The 23,200-nt window shown below is 47.2% G+C and overlaps 1 protein-coding gene across 1 annotated transcript in view; it reads left to right on the forward strand.

Annotated features, from left to right (window-relative positions):
- Laptm4b (lysosomal protein transmembrane 4 beta) overlaps positions 1-21,229 on the forward strand; it is a 39,598-nt gene extending 18,369 nt beyond the window's left edge. Inside the window, exons 2-7 of the mRNA XM_005072656.4 lie at positions 1,221-1,332; positions 6,287-6,360; positions 6,877-6,999; positions 9,016-9,114; positions 11,845-11,940; positions 20,175-21,229. Coding sequence (XP_005072713.1) covers positions 1,221-1,332; positions 6,287-6,360; positions 6,877-6,999; positions 9,016-9,114; positions 11,845-11,940; positions 20,175-20,255 — 585 coding nt within the window. The 3' untranslated portion in view covers positions 20,256-21,229. The remainder of the gene's footprint in view (positions 1-1,220; positions 1,333-6,286; positions 6,361-6,876; positions 7,000-9,015; positions 9,115-11,844; positions 11,941-20,174) is intronic.
- Positions 21,230-23,200: the final 1,971 nt, after the last annotated feature.

Below are 23,200 nucleotides of genomic sequence, written 5' to 3' on the forward strand. Positions count from 1 at the left end.
TTCGGGCCTCAGGTTTCTCCTCTGTATAATGGGGATCCCTTTGCATTGCTCTCATTAACTTGAGAGGGTTTGCAGGGCTTGGCCAATCCACATAAAGGCTTAATGGTGCCTTCAAAGTATTGTCCCCCTTGCTTTTTGGTTTTTCCAGACAGGGTTTCTCTGTGTAGCCCTGGCTGTCCTGGAACGCGCTCTGTAGACCAGGCTGGCCTCGAACTCACAGAGATCTGCCTGCCTCTGCCTCCCAAGCCCTGGGATTAAAGGCGTGCACCACCAACGCCCGGCCAGTGTTGGACCCTTTAATCACAATGTGTGGTCCTGATTTATATGATATACACCGAGAAGGATGAGTTGGTTAAGATCCTTTTCATGTGGGTTGGGTTTGAATCCCCACTGATTTTAAAGGCGCTGTCCTCAGTGAGAGACTGGGGGTAGCCGGTGTTTTTGGTGCTTTCCCAGCCTCTGGCCTCTGTGTCTATCTTGTACCGTCTCCCAATACCCTTCAAGGATTGTGTATTCGTTATAAAATTCCATGACCAAGGCAACCCGAGGAAGAGAGGTTATTTAGGCATGTGGTTCCAGAGGGAAAGGAAAGCATGACATATTTGCAAGCACAAACCAACCAGAGAGTTAAATGGCTGAGACTTTTTAATGCTCACTCCCATGGCATGCTTTCTCAGGCAGGGCCAGATCTCCTAAACCTCCAAGAACAGTGGTGCTACTAACCGAGGACCAAGGATTCAAATACTGAAGGCTATAAGGGGCATTTGACACTCAAACCACCACAGATTTCGGGTGTGTGTGTGTGTGTGTGTGTGTGTGTGTGTGTATGAGCACATCATGAAGGTCAGAGTCTGACTTTCAAGAGTTGATTCCCCTCCTGAGTGGGTTTTAGGAACTGAACTCATATCGGTGTTTTCGGGTTTGATGACAAGTGCGTTTACCCACCGAGCCATCTTGCCGGTCCTCCATTGCTTTTTCGAAGTGGATTCTGGAGGTCCGACCCCGCTGAGCCTTCTCCCCAGCTTAGCTGCCTCCTGAGTTGATGGGTGCCCTCTCCCTGGGGGGCCTTTGCATGCTCCCTCAGCTTCAGATGTGAAGCACCGTGGTTGGTGTGACTCTCTGAAGCATGGTGGGTGGTCTGACTCTCTGAAGCATGGTGGGTGGTCTGACTCTCTGGCCCCTTGGGCGGGCATCTCACCTCCCATTCTTCTTTTCTGCAGATCATCAACTCCGTGGTCCTGCTGGTCCTACTGAGCGCACTGGCAGATCCCGACCAGTATCACTTCTCAAGCTCTGAACTAGGAGGGGAATTCGAGTTCATGGATGATGCCAGTAAGTACCTCAGATGACCGCTGGCGATATTTTAGGATTTCTTGGGACAAGGAGCCTGACTGTCTGCCTTTTCTGTTAAATTACAAATATTGATTCAGGGGTCTGTTTGCGCTGCTATTTTAACTTTGTTTTCTCTCCGTCATTACAAATCAAATCAGCAAATGCGTGCTGCCCATGCTTGGGCTCTGTTCTTAATGACTGTCAGATCCATAGTTTTAGACATCTCATGAGAGTGCCCTTTTCCTCCATTTTTCATGGGGTCCCGTGTATTATATACAGTCCACACATTCTCTATGTCCCAGTGAAGACCTTGAAGCCCCTCTTGTTCCTGCCCCTCCTCCAAGTGCTCGGATGATAGGTAAATGGGCTGCTCTGCCAAGTTGGAATTCATACCTTTTAAAACCTACATCTTTCTCAGCATAAGAGCCTAGGGTTCTGGTCTTAGAGACGTTTCTCTATAGGGAGGAGAGCATTGGGGGATGGCAGGGTGGCTGGGTTTGGACAGAGGCTGTTGAGATGACATCTCTTCAACTTGGCTAGACGGCTCATGTGTCCACGGAGCTGGCGAAGGGAGCAAGCACAACCTAGGGTGAACACTAGATTTTTGACTTTAGATGTTGTAGGCTCTGGGGCTCGGACTGAGTGCCGGTTACGCCGAGGGTGCTGTGTGCTCTCTTGGAGCTCACCACTAACCTTGGTTTACTTTGTAGTCCCGTCTGAAAAGCAGAGGGATTCCTTGTGCCTGACGCAGATAGGGCTGTGAAGTGTTCGGTAAGACGCACCCTTGCCGGGCACGCAGACGGCAGATCTCCTGGGATCGAGGCATGTGGATTAGTGTAGGCTGAGACAGACGTAGGGATGAGGAGATGCCTTTGCCCTGGATGCTGGAGAGGTGAGAAAGGAGTCCTAGAGCAGTTCTGAAGGGCTCCGACTCTCGCAGGTCGGGGGAGGAGGAGCCAGAGGGCGATCAAACTCCATACCCATCTTTTACCACTATTGTTTGATCTCAGTGGTTATCTGTCCAGGTGTCTGTGGCCCCTAGAAGACAGGAGGCTGAGGCAGAAGGATCAGAAGTTCAGGGCTACTCTAAGCCACATAACAAGTTCAAGGCCAGCTTTGAGGGGTGGAAGACCCTATTTCCAAAATAAAATAAAATAAACAATGAATACTTTATTAGTTAATTGTATTTGGAGAAAAGCCTGGCCTGGTGGAATGCTTAGCACCTGATGAGTGTGCAGGAGACTGTTCTGGTCCTCAGAACTCCACGGGGTCGGCAGGGTGGGACACTAACTTTGTAGGTCAGACCTCATTGTACTGGACAGGCCTTTAAGTATTTAAACCAGGCTGGAGAGATGGCTCAGAGGTTAAGAGCACTGGCTGTTCTTCCAGAGGTCCTGAGTTCAATCCCCAGCAACCACGCGGTGGCTCACAACCATCTGTGATGAGGTCTGGTGCCCTCTTCTGGCCTGCAGGCATACAGAACACTGTATACATAATAAATAAATCATTTTTAAAAAGTCCTAAATATTTAAACCAGGAGTAGATAGAGTTAAATAGGCCTTGCAGTTTGGTTCAGTCAGCTGTGTTAGTTATAATTGGAAATTCTGTAAGTTAATAGAGCTATTTTTGGTACTGGAGAGATGGCCTAGGGTTGAAAGCACTTGTCTCTTACAAAGGATCTGGATTGGGTTCCCAGCATACATGTGGCAGCTTATAACCGGCTGTGTAACTGAAGGCGGGGTTTAAATGAGTCCACCAGACCCAAGGTAGATGATAAATAGGTATTTATTAGGGAAGCACTTACAGAGATAAGATAAGATAAGATAAGATAACCACCGCAGTCTTCCTGCTCCAAAAGATGCAGTCTCTGCCCATCCAATGCTCTCTGCAACCCAAGGGAGCACGAGCCAGCACCTCCTCTACCTTATGATGGGTCACGGCTGCACCTGAAACCACCCCCAAAGGGTGTGGCCGCCACCACAAGTTCGCTGGCAAGGCAAGATGCCAGTATTTGTAACTCTAGTTCCAGAGGATTTGACGCCCTCTTCTGGCCTCTCTGGGCCCTGCACACACATGTGTACATGTATACATGCAGGCAAAAGAACACTCATCAACGTTAAACAAATCTTTTTTAAAAGGATCCACGTGTGTACATGTTTACACGCATGTGCCTTTACTTACATATATGGCGCAGTGGCATCTTCTGTAACCAACAGTGGCCTTGACTCTCTGTGTACCCTAGGGTAACTTTGAGCTTATGATCACCCTGTTTCAGGCATATACCACCATGTGTAGCTTTATGCAGTTCTGGGGATGAGACCCAGGGTCTTGGGAATGAGAGCCAGGACCAGCATATATTGCTGCCTGAGTGCTGGCAGATCTGACAGGACATTTTGGCTGGCCAGGCAGCATGGATTTACCTCTTTGCCATGTGGGTACTTTTTCTCAGGTGATCTGGTAGAGGATGATCAAAGTAGGGAATTCCTTGTTGGGGGAATCCATAAGGATAAAGAAAATGTCGGAATTTTTCTCACCTTAACATCTAGCTTTTAGACATTTCTGTCAAAGAAATATTAATTATATGTATATTTATAAATTTTTCATGTTATCAAAAAATTTGACAGGGTCATGGAATAGATTGGATGGAGAATAAACATCCATCGATTCTCAGCCTTGAATCTATCTGTGTGCCCTTGAAGTTGCCTGGCTCAGTAGTTGACTACAATTTGATGGGTTTCTTTCTGGTTTTTTTTTTTTTTTTTTCAAGACAGGGTTTCTCAGTCTAGCGCTGGCTGTCCTGGAACTCGCTCTGTAGACCAGGCTGGCCTTGAATGCACAGACATTCACCTGCCTCTGCCTCCTGAGTGCTGGGATTAAAGCCATGTATGTATGTGTGTATATGTATATATGTGGCATATATTTGCTTTTTCAGATTTCCTGTATCAAAGAAAATTATCCAGACACTAAGGGTGTGAAAGACTTTAATTCCAAAGGAAATCCAAAGCTGGGATCCAAATTCCCAGGACTTGGGGAGGCTGAGGCAGGAGGGGTGTGTCTTTCAGACCAGCTACGGCAGAGTAGTCACAGGCCAGCCTTTTGGTGCAGATGCTCTCAGAATGTCCCACAACCCCAAGCCCTCACTTTATACTCTGTTCAGTAACAACAGCATCTACCTCAGCTGGGAAGAGTTAAAACATTTGAAAGCTATCGTGCAGATAGTTCACTGACCTCGGCACCACGCGCTAAAGATACAGGCTTCCTGGATAAAGAAGTGTCCAACTAGTACCTCCAGGCACCATTCCAGATCAGCGATGTGCGGTAGGAATATGTCAGGGGCTGGAGAGATGGCTCCAGTGGTCAAGAGGACCCAGGTTCAATTCCCAGCACCCACAGGGCAGCTCACAACTGTCTGTAACTCCAGTTCCAGGGGATCTGACGCCAACGCACATAAAATATAAAAGTTAAATACATTATTTAAAAAAAAAAGAGGGGCTGGGCATTGGTGGCGCACGCCTTTAATCCCAGCACTCCGGAGGCAGAGGCAGTAGGATCTCTGTGAGTTCGAGGCCAGCCTGGTCTACAGAGCGAGTTCCACGACAGCCTCCAAAGCAATACAGAGAAACCCTGTCTCGAGAAAAAAAAAATGCGAACGTGTCGTTCTCTCGCAGCCGTGTTATGCAAAGCAACAAAAAAGCCCCAATTAACTGGGATTATTGTAATCAGTATAAATGCCATTAATGGGGTAGTTTTCACCCTCTGAACTAAGTCTGGAAACTGAGCATGCGAGTGTGCGTGTGTGTGGTGTGTATGTGCATGAGTGCGCGTGTGTGGTGTGTGTAGTGTGTGTGTTCGTCTCATAGAGCTTCTCGCTGTAGGTGCCCATGCCCACGTGCTGCTGCCTCTAGAGGGGTTAGACGGGCATACCTCACCCAGATGGTGGCAGCAGCAAACAGCGTTTAGAGTTCTTACCTGGGGAGAAACCAGCAATCACCAGAAAACAGAGTAAGACTCATAATTCTGCGTGTGGGAGGGTGCAGCGGAGGAAGCATGGGAGGGCTGCACCCACCAGCTGGAATGCTCAGGGCAGCTTCCCAAGGAGGTGAGCTCGCCTGGGACCCTTCTGATCCCACAAGAAACGAAGGAAGCCGCGGGCGTAAGGCTCGAGCGGCTGATGATGTTGCTTGAGCATCCTTAGGTGATATAGACGGCCTGAGCGATGAAGGGAGATGAGAGGTGAAAACACTGGAGAATTGTAGAGTGTGGTCCGGTTGCATGGGCCCCGCCGCGCTCTCTGAACCGCCAAATAACACACAGGAGGCTGTATTAATTATGAAGCTGTTGGCCGTTTGCTTGTTTCTTACTGGCTATCTCTGACTTAAGTATTTAGCCCATAACTGTTAATCTAAGTATTTCTCTTACCGGAGAAAGAGTCTGGACCTCTTACTCCTCTGGAGGCTACATTGTGACTCTCAGTGTCTCTCTTTCCCAGAATCCTCCTTGACTCCCAGTCCCACCTATCTTGCTTCCCTGTTGGCCAACAGTGCTTTATTCAAACCAATCAGACACATTTTTACAGAACGACGTCTCCCAACAGAGAATAGATTGGGAAATGAGGGTCTTGAAAAGAAACCTCGGTTTGTAATTTTAAGCGAATGAGTGAGGTATGGAAAGGTTCCACACTCGTGAGTGTAATAGAATACAAATAGACACCTGTGTGACTATGGGATGACGGAGTTAACGAGTATATCTGTGGTTAGTGGGCTAGGAGGCCAACTTGTGTTTGGTGTCTGTAAACAGTGTCTCTTTGCTCTTTTGCAACTATGTAGCCGCTCAGGATTTACGTTGAATCAGCGTGAAGGTTTCGCCTATAGTTGATGTATAAACAAAAAGACTTTGGAAAGAAGTTCAGTGCTGGGTCTAATTGTGTGCCCCCCCACCTTTGACTTTTTGCCAGATATGTGCATTGCTATTGCAATCTCTCTCCTCATGATCCTGATATGCGCTATGGCTACTTACGGAGCGTACAAGGTACGTGGTTCTCAATGTTCCTAGGGCTGCAATCCTTTTAATACAGTTCCTCATGGTGTGGCGACCCCTCCCCCAAAACCATAAAATTATTTCTGCTACTGGTTTATAGCCGTGATTTTGCTACCGTTATAAGTCACAATATAAATATCCCGCACTTACTGATGGTCTGAGTTGACCCCTGTGTAAGGGTCGTTTGACACCCCAAAGGGATCTTGACCCATGGGTTGGGAACTTCTGTATTAGAGTGATCTGTGGGTCTGCCTGCTTGGATTGTAGGGTCGTTCATAGTTTTCTGCAGGAACCTTTAGAACTCTGTGATACTTCGTGGTACTAGGGAAACTGGTAAAACCAACATTACCAAGAGCACTCACCAGTTTGTTCTGACCGCCCCAGCTTGGCATTGCCAGTTGCCATGATGGTCTGGCTTAATGACCGCCAGCTCCAGGCCCCTCCAGACTGGTGAACTCAAAGTCCTGTTACATGCATCACGTGACCAATCTGTTTTCTTGTGCTTAGCAACACGCTGCCTGGATCATCCCGTTCTTCTGTTACCAGATCTTTGATTTCGCCCTGAATACCTTGGTTGCCATCACAGTGCTCGTCTATCCAAACTCCATTCAGGAGTACATACGACAGCTGGTAGGTGGCCCTGCCTCCCACTGCCTCTTGTCCTGAGGGGCCTGAGTGAGCCGAGGACAGACAAAGCGTTAAAGGGACATACGTTATTATCAGGACATACATTATTGTCGGACATATGTTATTATTGGGACATATGTTAATATTGGGACATATGTTATTATCGGGACATATGTTACTATCAGGACAGACATTATTATCGGGACATATGTTAAGTAGATTTTGAACTCGCACTCGAGTGGCTGTTCAGATCGCTGAGTGTTTTCTTAAAGGTGGGAGTTTTAATTACTAGGACATTTTTTGGGGACACTGTGTCCATCATAACCTCCCGGGACCTGCAGGAGATGAGTCAGGGATGCCTTGAGACAGCAATGCAAGGGGGCGCCGACGTTTCCCTGATGGCTACTGCTGGCAAGCTGGAATACAGCGAGTCAGAAACGCGGTTATCTGAGAATGCTGCAGGTGATCCCTGATCCCTAGCCAGAGTCCTGCAAAACAGTTACTATAAGTGCGTGTGCCCTTTCATAGTGTGAGCTCTTGATTTTTTGTTTTTTGGGTTTTTTTTTAGCCTGGGGTTGTCACCGTCTTTGCTTACATAACAAACTCGTAGGAGAATCTGCTGTCTAGAAAGATGTGCCAGTTAGCAGGGGCATTCATTTTGGGAGGTCTCTCCTCCTTGTCCTGCCCCTTTAGAATACCCAGAGCTTGATGAAAATCAAGAAGACACTGCCCAGTCACGGCACCAGAAGTGTCCCAAGTACCACACACTGAGGGTGGACTCCAAGGTGCAGGGGGAGGATTGAGTGACTGGTGCTTCATATGGTGACTCCTCCTTTGACTTTTGTTCTCTGCCGGGGGCGGGTCAGTGGAAGAAACAGTCACTCCAGAATGAAAGCAGCAGCAGGGAGAAGCAGCTTCCGAAAACTGACCGCCTCATGGCTTTGCAAAAACCTCTTTTTTTTTTTCTCCTCGTTTTTGTTTTTCCATACGACGCGGTTTCTCTGTGTAGCGTTGCCTCTCCGGGAACTTGTGTAGAACAGGCTGACCTCAACTCACAGAGATCACCTGCCTCCCCAGCGCTGTGCAAAAGCCTCTATTATTGTTACACAAAAAACACCTTTAGCAAACTAATATCCGTATACCAAAATTTCTTTTTCTCTGGAGTTGTTTGAAGGGACCATTACCTATGCAATTCTCCACCATGTGAGACCTTCTGGTTTGCCAGGTCCAGTGTCAAGACTAAGTTATACAAAGGCTCTGGAATTCCTTCAGGAAGAGCAACTCAGTAACAACACCTTGACTTGAACAAAAGGTTACCTCAAAGCCCGGGTGCTGTCACTCTGGAGTTCATGCCAGGGGCATGCAATGGCACCGTGGAGTCTCTGTACAGACCTTGCTTGGCCAGAGCGCCTGGGTTAGGAAAACGCCGTTATCACTGTTTGCTGCTGTTTCATGGGTAGAGATGGGAGAGAATTTTGTGTCTGTCCTTGTGGTGATACTTTGCTTATGATCTAAACAAGCTTGCCTGAAGATCAGAGTGCAAAGCTAGCCACGGCCACAGAGGCCAAGCAGTGGTGGCGCACACCTTTAATCCCGGCACAGGAGCAGAGGCATCTCTGTGAGTTCAAGGCCACCCTGGGCTGCATGAGAGTCAGTCGGTCTAAAAGAGAAACAGTGCTCAGGCCTCTAATCCCAGCGCTTGGGATGACACTCCTTTAACCCCAGCACTCGGGGAGGTGGAGACGGGAGTGATATGGCTGGGCGGAGAGAGGAATGAATATAAGGCAGGAGGAGACAGGAGAATCATTGCAGTCTCAAGTGAGTCTGAGGAGCAGTGTAATTTGAGGTTTGGTGAGTCTTGGTAGAGGTTCGAACTCTCTAGTGGCCGGCTGCTTTGCTTCTCTGATCTTTAATGCTGGGTTTTTATTGAGCTGTCGGGTGAGCACCCTGGGTTGCTGCCTTTGGAGTCTTTCTTGACAGATGAATGGAATTTGCTAATGAGGTCCGCTTCCCTTTCAGCCTCCCAGCTTTCCCTACAGAGATGATATAATGTCCGTGAATCCTACATGTCTGGTCCTTATTATTCTTCTGTTTATCGGCATTGTTTTGGCGTTTAAGGTAAGCATGAATATTCTCCGTATGGATTAAATGCTAAACGCACTCCCGAATTTGAAAGAAATGACAAAATAACCTGTCCGTTGCCTCTGTGTGAGAGAGAAATCCTAACCCAAATTCCTCAGGGCAGTCAAGGAGAGATGGGCCGTGGTTAGGAGTACTTACTGCTCTTCCAGAGGACTCAAGTGCTGTCAGCGGCACCTACATGGTGGCTCACAACCATCCGTAACTCTAGCTCCAGGGGATCTGATACCCTGTTCTGATGTCTGTGGCACCAGGCATGGACGTGGTGGGCAGATACACACACAGAGACAAAGCATCCACGCACATAAAATAAAAATTAAAAAAAAAGATGTATTTGGTTGCATAGTACATAATACTGCAACATGTATTACGACGGTCTTCGTGTTTTTAGTGGTAACGTCACAGAAGTTAGATGCAAGTATTTGAATAGGTATCTCACATACGCAGTTTTTATTGTCCTACAATTTGTGTTAACAAGGTTCAACTATTTTAACAAATGGCTTAGTGGGTAAAGGTCCTTGCTTGCAAGGCTGGTGAACTGATCTGAGTTCAGCTCCAGGAACCTGAAGAATGGGGTGAAGAGAGCCAGTTCCCGGAAGGTCGATGTCCTCTGACCACACCATGTACACATGCACATAGGTGTGGGTTTTCATGCGCACACACACACACACACACACACACACACACACACACACACACACACACAGAGTAAGTGAATGCTATTAAAAGAAATGCAAGTCAATACTTTCTAGTCCACTATAGGAGTACACAGCTGTAAGCTCCATGGCTGTACTTACTGTATAAGTTTTTTTTCCCATACTGTGTAAGTACAGTGATTGTTTTGTTTTGGCTTTTGGTCTTTGGTTTTTTGAGACAGCATTTCTCTGAGTAACAGCCCTGGCTGTCCTGGAACTCACTGTTTGTAGACCAGGCTGACCTCGAACTCACAGAGATCCGCCTGCCTCTGCCTCCCAAGTGCTGAGATTAAAGGCATGCGCCACCATGCCAGGCAGGTTTAGAACATTTTTACCCCCTTGCCACCAGTCCTTTCTAGTTACCCCTGGAAAACCACTACATTCTTTTTCTTTCTATCTCTCTAGATTGATGTGTTGTAGACACTTTACATCAGTACAGTCACGCTGTGTGTTGGTCTTTGTGGATGGCTTTTTTTCCTCCTGGGTTGCTGCCCTAGTTTTCTTTCTGTTACTGTAATAAAGCCCATGACCAAAAGCAACTTGGAAGAGGAGAAAGTGTTGGTTTTCCTTACACCCCTGGGTCACGGTCTGATGAGGGGAGCCAAGGCAGGATCGGAAACAAAAGATCGTGCAGGAAGACTACTCAGTGGTTTTCTCCGTTGCTTCTTGCTCAGCTTCTCATTTTCATACAACCCAAGACTCAGGGCGATACTGACCACAGTGGCTTGGGCCCTCCCATACCCGTCATTACTTAAGAAAAAGAAAGGCCCCTCGGACTTATCTTCAGCCCAGTCTGATGGAGGCGTTTTCTCAAATGAAGTTCCCTCTTCCCTGTGTCAGGCTGACAACACTCAGCGGGATAGTTGCAGTATGACCTGCTGTGTGACATGCCATGTATCCATCCAGCACGCAGCAGGCATTCAGTAGCTCCTACTTTGGCTGGAGTGAATAATGCTGCTCCTACATAAAGTGTGGGTGGACATGAGGTTTCCGGTCCTGCGGACGTGCCCGTCCCTGGGGTAGGCTTGCTGGATCCTCTGGCAACTCGATTAAAACTTGGGGGCGTGGGGCATATTGTTTGACATCTCTAACATTCCTGTTTTCTTTCTCCGTCTAGCCTTTGTTTTAGTCAGGGAATTTTAAAATTTGGGGGAGGCATTTTGAAACAGTTGAGCTCTAATCCAAGTAATGATGATTGATGGAAGAGCACAGGGAAAATCCCTGATCTAGCATCTCTCACGAATCATTGCTAACTCGCTGTTCTTCTGGGTGTTAATCTTAAGTACCTCCAGATACCATAATAGGCTGGAGAGATGAGCTCAGTGGTTAAGAGCACTGGCTGTTCTTCCAGAGGACCTAGGTTCGAATCCCAGCACCCACATGACATTCACGCCTGTCTATAGTTACAATTCCAGGGGATATGGCACCATCACACAGACAGACATGCAGGGAAAACACCAATGGACATAGAATAAAGACCAGTAAATCATTAAAAAAATCAAACAAACAAAAACTCTTAAAAAAAAGAAAATAGTGTAATAAAAATCAGACTGCCCTGTGGAATAAAAAACAGTCAAGTAGTGTGTGCCTATTATAACGGGAAGTCATGGTACTAAGGCGGGGGTGGGGTGGGGCTTGAGGCTAGCCTGGGCTACACAGCAAGTCTGTTTCCGCCTCTTAGCAAAGAATAAGTAGTATAGTGGTAAGTGGGTTAATAAATTTGATTTGTGTCTGTGGCCATTGTTCCTTTTAGCTGCCCACTTCTAGGGTGGGCAGCCCTCCCATCCCTAACCTCACCCACTACCCTAGTACCAATGCCATCATGCTCCGGTGTGCTGTGACAGAGCATGCCTTGCCGGAAAGCCACCATACCCAACCTCTGCAATTTTAAATGCATTAGGTTTGGTAATGTTGGCATGCGTACATAAATAAAGGCTTTATGATGATGTTACTTTGTGTTGCTTTAAGTCATGCGTGGTTTGAGAATTAACAACCCAGTGGCTGTTGCTTGCAGGGTTACTTGATAAGCTGCGTTTGGAGCTGCTATCGATACATCAACGGCAGGAACTCCTCTGATGTCCTGGTTTACGTTACCAGCAATGACACCACGGTAGGTGTGACGTCACCAGAGGTGAGACCTCCCCCCGCCCTCTGCTGTGTGATGTGGCTAATGTTTTTAGTGTTTGCTACTTCTTACTATAATTGAGAGACATGGTTGCTTGTGTGTGTGTGTGTGTGTGTGTGTGTGTGTGTGTGTGTGTGTGTGTGTGTGTGTTGTTTGTTTTCTCAAGACAGGCTTTCTCTGTGTAACAGTCCTGACTGTCCTGGAACTCACTCTGTAGGCCTAGTCCAGGCTGGCCTTGAACTCACAGAGATCTGCCTGCCTCTGCCTCCCAGGTGCTGGGATTAAATGAGTGTGATTTAATGAGTGGCTAAGACATGTTTTACATTTGCTTGGTGTACCGGGCTGTGGCGTTTTGTTAGTGTGACATATACCTGAAATGACTTCGAGGGAGAGGAGTTCCCTTGGTTAGACTTTAGACATTTCTGTCATGTGATTGGAACTTGTCCCATTACCATGGGCTTGCGGTGGATAAGAAGAGTATCATGGCAGTAGACCCTGTGGTGCCAGAGGCTGCTCACTCCAGGGTAGCCAAGAAGCAGAGAGCACCATGGAGACACCTCTGACTAAACTAGGGCTCCCGGTGAGCTGCTTCCCGCTAAGCAAGCTCTGCTTCCGAAAGTTTCAATCAGCTCCCAGTAACGCTATCAGATTCTGAGACCATATGGAACCATCAATAGGGTTACTAATAGATCAATCCATTGATCAGGTCAGAGTTCTTGATGTCCAGCTGCTTTCAGTGATTGGATCCACTAGCTGGAGACTGAGCCTTTAACTCGTGAGTCTTGGGAGGGGCACCCAGGGCATCTGACATTCACACCATGGCATACGTAGTAATTGGGCCTGGAAAAGAGTAACGTAAAACACCCACCCAATGAAATGAAACGGTCTGGCGAGGTGGCTCAGCAGTTAAGAGCTGCTATCCCAGGGGGCCCTTGTTCATTTCCCAGTGTGACACGGTTCCTCAGAGCCCCTCCGTAACTCCAGTTCCAGATCTGGTCGTCTCCCGCAAGCACCAGCCGTGCACACAGTACACAGACACACATGCAGCCAAAACACATCAACGTAGACTGTCCATGGAAGTTATTCCAGTGGAAACTACATGTGTCCTGTAAATTGTGTAAATGATCCTAAATGAAACTTCCCGTTCTGTACCTATTGTGCGTCTTTAGGAAGGGAGGCCACGAGCTTTCGCTAATGCAGACACATTGCAGTTCATCCATGGCCGGTCGGAGGGTTCTTGCTCTCCAATATGACATAGGCTCGTGTGTTTCCAACACCGGATCTGTGGTCTGCCATTTCTCCAAGGAGCCCTTTCTTTTTTTGTTGGAAAATGATATCTGGAGGACGTAATGTGGACTCTGGGGGTTAGAGTACTCCATAATTTTAAAGATCTCTATTTTGGCAAGAATTCGGGGTTTTAATGTTGGCATTCTAACTTAAGAACCAAATGTGCCGATGCCTGACCCAGAGACCTTCTAGAAGGTTGGAGTGGTCTAGTTTCTCATGGAGCATAACAACGTGAGTTTCTCCTTTGCCAGTGTCAGTCAGTATAGGACATCCGCACCAACATGAAATTCATGTCCGGTTTTCACTTCCTATTAAGCATCGGGCCAGATGGCTCTTCTCCCAGGCTAAATAAATTCATGTTGACCTTTGTGGACAGTTACTGGGGCTCTTGTTAGTAAGTAAACATGCTTAGTCTCCTTTTCTAAGACAGTGCACATGCTGTGGTTTGCTCAGGGGGAGGACAGAAAAGAGTTCTAGATAATGGACATCATTCCCAGGGTTGCCCTGCCTCTGTTTCCAGCCAGACCGTGCTGGGAATGCCTTGGGGGGGGGTCCCAAACACAAGGCCTTGAGGTCTGAGTGATTCCTTCAGGCCACAGGGGTAGATACCCAACTCTTCATTGCACTAAATAGTCATGTATGCACGGTCTGACAGCGGCTTGCTCAGTGTGTTTCCCCTGAGAGGAATAAATAAAGAGTTTAAAATATCCCAAGGTGCCCCCTTTACGTCACCGCAGCTGCCTGGCCCCAGCACTGTTAGTGCCTTAGGGAGATGCGCCCTCCCTCTCGAGCCCCATGTCGGAGAAGTCACGTGGTGGATACATTATGTAACATCACATTCTCTTCCTAATGCCACGAAAACGTGCTCACTGGAGGAAGGAAACACATTAAAATGATAAACATGTACATTGTAGAAATGCTCTTCACCTTAAACATTAGAAAATGGACGTTCTTAAAAGCTTACTATATGTAGACTATATGTCACTGATAACTTATTAGTGAAATAAATCATCCTAAAACCCAGGTCATAGCAGTATTTTTACCAAGTGTGTGGATCCCAATTCCTGTGGCACCAGGGTCCTCTAAATCAGTGAGATTAATAGTTAGCTAAAATGTGTCTGAAATTACGATTCCGGATAAAAGCATTATAGCCTTAGGTACAGAGAGGGGACGTTCTTAATCATTTTAAGGAAAAATGTAAACTTCATGGAGTCGGTTATGCTATTCCAGTATAGGTGCTGGAAGCCTGTCCTTCCAAAAGTATTTCAGCATACGAGGCTGTCTCGTGAACCTGCTTTAAAAATGCAGTTAAAAGAAAAAGCTCCCATGGAGAGCAGAACATCTTCCCAATAGATTCTCTGATGTACTGAAGGTCAGTTGAGGCCAGCCTTTGGCCACCAGAATGCTGTGCACATCTTAGCAGTGGGGGTGGCATTACGGTGTCCCTGTGAGTTTCTGTAATTGTCCACAGTTTCCGCTGGTTCTCTTCTCCTTTTTCTTTTCCTCCAGCTGCTAGTCTGGGTTTTCTTTAGTATAAATTAGTCCTGGTTGGACGCAAGTTCTTGACCAAATTCTGTCGTTTTTCTTAAACATGGAGGGAGGGAAGGGGGGGATGTTGAAACGGTCAACAGGAAAGAGCGTTAGTTGGACTTGAGAGTCATTCATCAATCACCAAGAACCAGACAGTCAGCAGCATAAAACACAAACAAGTCTTGGTCTTTCTGCAGAAAAGTCACAACTAATTGGCTGGACAAGGGGACGAGCTTAGGGTGTGTTTTAGCCAGATTCAAGAACATCTGTTTAAATGACCCGAAGGGCCTGGGAAGCAGCGAGAGTCTTCAAGTGTGGGACAAGAGGAGTGTAGACTTTACTGGGTTTAGAGGTTTAGAAACGTTTCCCATAATCTGTTGGTTTTGAAACTTCTGGACTTCGGAATGCTATGCTGCAAAAGGGAGGTCTTATTTCCAGTAACAACTTTTTTTCCAAAGATTTAATCTATCTAGCCGTTGATGTTGCACGCCTTTAATCCCAGCATTTGGGAGGCAAAGGCAGGTGGATCTCTGTGAGTTCAAAGCCAGCCTGGTCTACAGAGTGAGTTCCAGGACAGGCTCCAAAGCGATACAGAGAAACCCTGTCTTGGAGAGAAAAATGAAAAAAGATTTTATTTTATTTATCACGTGTACAGTGTTCTGCCTGCATGTACACCTGCAGGCCGGAAGAAGGCACCAGATCTCACTACAGGTGGTCATGAGCCACCGTGTGGTCGCTGGGAGTTGAACTCAGGAACTCCAGAAGAACAGCCAGCTCTCTTAACCACTGAGCCATCTCTCCTGCCCTCCAGTGACATTTTTTAAGTGGCTCTTTTCTCCACTAAGTAGTTTGTGTGAACTGTTTAGCACCCCCCCACCACTCCTCACCCTTTTAACTTTAAGAGGCCAAGACCGTGGTGAGAAGTTGGCGTGGATGTGGTAGCTGTGAACTGGGCTAAGGGCAGAGCTGGGAGGCGAAATCCAGGAGGGACAGGTCTGCTAGGAAAGTAGGGGGGTGGGTTCTGAGAGCTGTAGGAGGAAATGAGAGTTGGTGGTCATGGGAGCGAGTGGCAGGGTTCTTACATCTCTCTCCTGTATGTGACTGTACGTTTAAACAGCTTATTGGAAAGGCTCGTTCTTCAGCCAGCTGCAGAAACTCAGACAAATGCACCACTTGCCCGGTGATGCCACCCAGGGAAAGAAGTTAACACAAAATGTATCTGTGTCAGTTAACAGTTAATACCATGCCCCTCAGAAATGCCTGTAGGACAATGATCTGGGAAATCTCTCAGTTGAGCCTTAGGTAGTTTGGTTGTGTCTGGATGATAACTAGCCTATATTTTAACATTTTGTGATACTTGTTTTGGGACCGTCTGAAATCACATGTAGCTTATACACAATACCCTACAACTGCAGAATTACAGAAAAACCTATACTGGCTAAATTCAAATATGGTTCAAGTCCAGCATTCACCCTGGTGGTAGCCATTGTCTTGTTTTAACAGTAAATAGGCACTGGACAACAGCGTTTCAGTCTACGACAGCACACATGTTACATGGTGATCCTGTAACTGCATTGCTTGGGTGATGATGTAGCCATCTTCTGTTGCATGAGACACAGCCATCGCTTTTTCCCTTGACATGAATTTGTTTTCCAGATTTTAATTTATTGTATTATAATGTTGTGTGTGCATGCATGTGTATGTGTACGTGTACAGGCAGGAGGTTGGCACTGGGTGTCTTCTTCGGCCTTACCTCCGTAGAAAAGCACTTTACTGACTGAGCCAGCGGCCCTCAGGGGAAGGTGTGTGGAGACAGAAAGGGTGTTTGCATGCGTGTAGGATTGTGTTCGTATAAAGTGGCCCACAGCTGTGTGTGTACTTGTATGTTCTCAGTCATTAGCTTCTGATTGCTAGCAGCAAGTTTACATTGAAGTAATTGGCCTTTTATTTTATTGTATTTTTTTGGTGTTTCATTGTGAATGGTTAATTTTTTTTAAAAATCATTTAACTAAATGCCAAGTGATAGACATGTCAAAATAATCACATTTTATCTTACTATATCATGGCATTCTCGTTGGCAGATTTTGTGTTGACACATATTAGAATTATTTCTCTGGATGTCCAAGTATTTCATCCACCTTGCAGAAAGGGAGCCCGGCTGCATCCTCGGTGTTAGCAAACCATAACAGAAACAGAATGGCGGTCCTTGCTTCACCATCCTGGCTAGTATTTCAGGCGTCTGTGCTGGCCTGCTCTTGGGGTTCTGACAGGATGCGCCCTCAGCTGCAGCACTAAGAGCACCGCCTATGCATATTCACTGTGTTCCTTATAAAATGGCCCCGCCCACCTCCCATCCTCTTTCCTTCTCTCCCTCTCTGTCTATTCCTCTCTTTCTCTCTCTCTCCCTCTCACCGTCTTTCCTCTCTCCTGCTGCTCCTGTCCCTAGAGGAAGCTGGTCTTCCTCTCCCTCCCCCTTCCCATTTTTATGATCCCTTTCCTTTAAAAAAACCCTCTGCTTGAACCCTCTCGAATGGTCTTTCTCTGGAGTGCTGCTTTTCTTAAATTCCAACCATCCTGCCTTTCAGCCAGCATCAAGTTCAGCATCATTTAGATAAGATGAGATGCTGAGCCTTGAGAATTCAACCTAGTTTGTCTAGAGAGCTTTCTAAAGTAGCAAGAGAGGCCACGGGAGGATTATTTCACAGTCAACATAGAACAGTGAAAAAAACGGTGTCTGTCTGTCACCAGCTTCGGTGGAGGGAGAAATTCTTTCCGCCGCTTGACTTCATCTTACAAGCGGAAGTCAGTGGAGTATTTCGGAGAGGAGATTGTCGGTGTTCAAATGCTGACTCACAGGGAGACTTTGGTTTGATAATGAACATCGAGAATGCCAAAGTGTGAAGGTTTTATTTAGACAGAACACAGTTGTGCATCCCCAGAAAGAAAACATCGTGTTCCGTTTGTGGGCATCTTGGAGAAATCTGACCTGGCTGCTCCCTATTGTGAGAAAGGAGAGAAACAAAGCCGCTTGTACTGGCTGCTTTGATTTCCTCAACCGACCGCTGTGTAAGAGTTCTCCAAAGACAGTGATAGTTACAGCCCCGGGACATTCCTCAGTGGAAGATAATGGCCAACTGTCATCCTACAGTACTGTTCCTAATGCTGTTCCCGGCTTCCTCCAGCCATAGGTTACCCTAGTTGATGCAAGCATTCGAGTGACTGCTGGAGGCCTTCTCCCATAAGTAGACAGTGGCCAGCCCCTCAGACTTTCCAGAGGCCGTTCCCCTGCCCCTCCTCCTCTCTCCCTGCCCCAAGTGTAGTAATATTCACCTTTTCATGAGAAAGAGTTTTCTCTCTACTGGCTAGTCACTGCCTTCTGGCCTTTGGGGGAGGCGTTCCTTGATGTCCAGTCTGCACCGGAATCCCCTGTTCTCGATGGTCCTTTCACGTTTTGCTCCTCTCTGCTCAGTAACAGACAGCACAGCGCGTTACTGGGTTTGTGTTGCAGATGTGAGTGCCTTGAGCGCTCCAGCGATTAGGGTATGCATCTGTCAGATAGAAGAGTGGCTGGATCCTTTGTGGGGACCCCTGCGGGCACCTCCTTGCCTTAGAGTAATCTAGACCCAGCATCTCAGGTGCTTCTGTCCTTTGCCTAACCTGTGATACATTCAGAGCGCAGGGACACCACTAGCTACCCCCACACACACATTGGAAACAAAGTAGCCAGGAACAGCTACACTGTAGCTCCACAGCTGCCGGTTAGTCTGATTGGAGCTAGACCTTGGCCGGCTGTCTGTCACCTGCTTGCCTGTGAGCCCTGCCAGTCAAATGCACCGTATGGGGGGAAGGTGATCTGGGTTCTGTGTCCCCTGCCTACATGCAGCGTGCCTCTGAGTCGGAAGTAGGGGTAGCAGGAGTAGCAGTAGTGGATTGTGTTAGGCGCCCCCCCCAACATAACTGCTTGCCTGCTTGTGGCTTGCCTGGAGAAGTCTGAGCGGGACACTCTCACACATCCTAGCTTTGCCTTGCGGACAGTAGTGGGTGAGCTCTGCCCTGTTCCAACAGGAAAGGTTACTCTTCATTCAGCGGTTCAGCCACAATAACACTGCTGTGGTTTCTGATTTCTGGCTGGGTCAAAACAACCCAGACAACCGCCTTAGTGGGCCAGCTTAACTTCCCGCACTGGGGAAACTTCAGAGACGGCCTACATGATGTGTGCCGTTTATACCCCCAGAATCCCACTGTCAAGTGGATACTGGGTCCCGCTCTTGAGTGAGATCATGGCTGCAGCCTATGGGAGTTACGAGTGGAAAAGAGAGAAAAATAGTGACACGTGTTGTTAAGTTAGAGGGGTAGGAGTGCTGTGTGTGAGGTAAGGAGAAGCAGGTGTGAAAAGCTGAAGGAGCCTATGGGACAGGCACACTTTATGGCTTGTATGGAGATTTACTACTTTAAGTGGATCTAGAATAGAAAATACACAGTGTGCTTTTTAAATCAATTCTATATTTATTTATTTATTTATTATGTATGTAACATTCTGCCCCCCCCCCCCGTATGCCTGCATGCCACAAGAGGGCACCAGATCTCATTATAGACGACTGTGAGCCACCACGTGGTGGCTGGGAATTGAACTCAGGACCTCTGGGAACGCAATCAGTGCTCTCTTAACCTCTGAGCCGTCTCTCCAGCCCCCAATAGTGTTTTTTTAATATATATATCTGTTACTCCTTCTCTTTCGGTGCAGTGGATAACCTTGAGCAATTCTGGTTTTGTGCTTGAAATGTCAAGCACAGAGGTGCTTACCTGTCAGTCAACACGTACTCCTTAGTTCCTGTCCAGCTTCTACAGGTCATGCCAAGAAGGGTGTCAGGTACTTCCTAGGCCTCTGGTCTTCAGATCTTTATAGGCGTAAAGCCCCAAGAGTATATAATCTGCTCAAGGATACCATGATGAAAATATAGAATATTAAAAATGAGTTAATTTAGTCGGGCGGTGGTGGCACACGCCTTTAATCCCAGCACTCGGGAGGCAGAGACAGGCAGATCTCTGTGAGTTCGAGGCCAGGCTGGACCGATAGCCTCCGAAACAATACAGAGAAACCCTGTCTTTTAAAAACAAAAAACAACAACAAAAAAAGAGTTAATTTAATTGTGAGAGCTAGTCAGTAATATGCCTGAGCCAGTGGCCAGACAATTATAATTAATATTAAGCCTCAGAATGATTATTTAATAAGTAGCTGTGGGGATCGACAGGCGGGAAAGGAACCAATGGGACTGGGAGAGACAGAGAAAACCTTCCAACTATAATACTGGTCGCAGGAAGGGCTTGATGCATGCGTGTTCACCTCAGGGTCAGGGACTGTGTGCCTACTTTAAACACTGACTCTGGGCTCTCCTTTCCAGGTGCTTTTGCCTCCGTACAATGATGCTACTGCCGTGACCGGCACTGCCAAGGAACCACCACCACCATACGTGTCTGCCTGAACCCAGTGTGCAGGAATCGAGGAGCAGCAGTCTAACTCTGCAGCTGCCTGATGGATTTATTGATCGATGGATTTATTGATCGGCCCTTTGAGCCTGTTTGCTGATAAAATAACCACATTTTACAATTTAGATGTTAACATTTGAAGCCTCTGTTGTTAGAAACCTCCTCTGTAGCTAGAACACCAGGGTAGCTGTAGATTATTTTGGTGGGGGTGGGGTGTAATGAGCTCCCTTAGTCTGTCCCGGAACTGAAGACAGCCTTTTCAAGAGGCTGGTTTGTAGCTGCCTGGTCCCACAGCTGGGCGCTCGATCACACTGTTTCTCTCCTTCCCTTCTGACTCTCTTGAAAGCATAAAATGAAAATTAGGCAATACTCAAACCATTCCAGTGTATAGGACAAACCCTGATACAAATAATATTGGTTGCTCTAATCGGGTAGTTAGGAGCCCTTGCATAGGTGATACAAGAATTTCCCTGCTATCTCCAAATTCAGTGATGATCCGAGTTTGCCAGTCAAGGATTTACTCTGTACCGAATAAAGACTGAGAAGTAACACCAAACGGTGAGAGAGAGCGGGAACCCCCGCTGCCCAGGGTATCTGTTGTCCTGCGGTGGCCAGTTTGCCATCAAAGCTTTTCTCTTGGCCTGTTGTTGCCCCAGCAAATCTCTCTCTTGCTGCATCGAGAGAAGTGTTTGTGTCTGGAAGTATGGAAAAGGGTTTTCACCCTCTCTCCTTTTGCAGGATACACCCTACCTGGGTTTTGGTTTTGTTTTGTTTTTTTTAAAGTATGTCTAATCTATTGAAAATGTCAAGCAGTCTTCAGAAAGACGAAGAGGATGGCTCCCTTGTGGAATGCTCTAGACCGAATCGGGAAAGACGGGCTGTGTCTCTCTTGTCTCTGAAAGTTTGTCTCGTCGCTGAATGTGCTGTACGTGGAGGCTTTGCAATAAAGGTTTGTCTGCAACCAGGAAAACAGTCTTGGCTCTAACGGTTGCGCCCAGCCATTCTCCCTGCCCCTGGGGCTACGCAGATGCTCACAGCTCCGTCATTTTACACAGATGTTGTCTAATACTCAAATGCTGATGAAATGGGGTCGGTTGGACCAACAGTGCCACTCACTAACCTGTCACTAACATACTTTGGGTATCAAGCAGTGGCGTGTGTGATATCTTTGTGCCACAGTACTTGGTAACCCTTTTTTTTTTTTTTTTTGGTTTTTCGAGACAGGGTTTCTCTGTGGCTTTGGAGGCTGTCTTGAAACTCGCTCTTGTAGACCAGGCTGGCCTCGAACTCACAGAGATCCGCCTGCCTCTGCCTCCCGAGTGCTGGGATTAAAGGCGTGTGCCACCAACGCCCGGCTTTTTTTTTTTTTCTTTAAGAGATGGGTTTTTGTTTGCTGTGGCCCAGATAGGTTGGCTTCCAACTCATGCACTTTTTACCCTTACATCCCTCTTGCTGGGGTTACTGGCACGTTACACCACACTTGGTCACCAAGCACTTTCCATGAACAATATTACTGTGTCCCAAAGTGTGATGTTGGTGTTGTCATCTTGACAGGATTTAGAACTGCCTGGGAGATGGGCCTCTAGGCATGCTGTCAGGGCTGTCTGGATTACATTGATTGACTGGGGAAGACCTGTTTACTGTGGGTGGGACCATTCTCCGGGCAGCAAACACTGGGCCCCATACCAGTGGAGAGGTGAAGTTGAACATCGTCAGTGTGCATGTTGCTTTCTTCCAACTGGACACAATTTGACTAGTTTCCTGTTATGATGAAGAGTGAACCCTGGAGGTGTGAACCGGGAATAAGCCCTGATCAAAGGCATTTTATCACAGTCACAGGAGAGAAAAAGAAAATCACGTGAGATGGGGAGAAATAAACATGAAAGATGGGTGGGGGGGCAGTGTCTTATCCCTGAGAATCAGCCTTACCACCGTTATTTTTTTTTTCCTTTCTTTTTTTAATTCATCCTGAGAAATCCTGTCCCTTGAAGCTTCGTGCCTGTAAGATTCACACAAAGTTAGACACATTGAGCCTTCAGAGTAGGAAGGGCTTCTATCCAGTAGTTGACAACCCCAGTGGAGGGCACATGGGAAACCACAGGTGTGCGCTTGTTCCCCTGTGCCTAATACGTTTGCAAATGACACGCGGTGAAGTGGAGAGGCGCACTGGCCTTTGGAGTGTGGGTGGGGCTGTTGGAAATGAATACAGACTGATAACACACCGACTGATAGATACCTCGTCTTGATATCCAGTTACAGGCAGAGGCCATTGTTGTGCCCAAGTTGCAGAGTCCCCAGAGACCACCAGGAAGACAGACCCACTAAACTACAAAAGCAGGGTTTTAGTTATTCATCCACCCGTGACAGGGACCCCGTCTGGCTGGCTGTCCAGCAGCCTCCAGAGGGAGTGAAGCTCCTTGTCTATTGCTAGGTTTTATAGACAAAAGTTACAGGATTACATCAGTAGGTACTGGTTGGCTTCTGATTGGTTGACATTTGGGGACAATTAGGGAGAATTTCTCAAAGTCTTATTTTGGCACGAAATACCGGTGTACCAATTATTTTCATTAGTCAGTGCCGGGAGGGAACATTCTGTGGGTTCTATGGCATTGTCTTGTTACTTGCAGGTGACCTGTTGTTCATAGATACCAGTAGTTTTCAGAACTGTATCCTGGAGACTACGGGGGAGGTTTTGGTCACCACCGGAGTATTTTTTTGGGACCAAACAGTTCCCAGGAACCAAGCATCTATGAGGCTGGGGGGCGGGGTGGATTCTGGAGTTTCTTTATTTTCAATTTTGACCCTAGGCTCTGGGAGGCCACAGGATCTGGAGTTTCCTTGTGTCAGAGGCCTACGTGTCTTTTCTGTAGCCTGTCATGGCTGCTAAAGCAGGGGGCTGAGTGAGGGTCTCGTCCCTTCATTTCTAAATTATTAGAAGTGA

Source organism: Mesocricetus auratus, unplaced genomic scaffold, assembly GCF_017639785.1.
Source record: "Mesocricetus auratus isolate SY011 unplaced genomic scaffold, BCM_Maur_2.0 Super-Scaffold_100023, whole genome shotgun sequence".
NCBI lineage: Eukaryota > Metazoa > Chordata > Mammalia > Rodentia > Cricetidae > Mesocricetus > Mesocricetus auratus.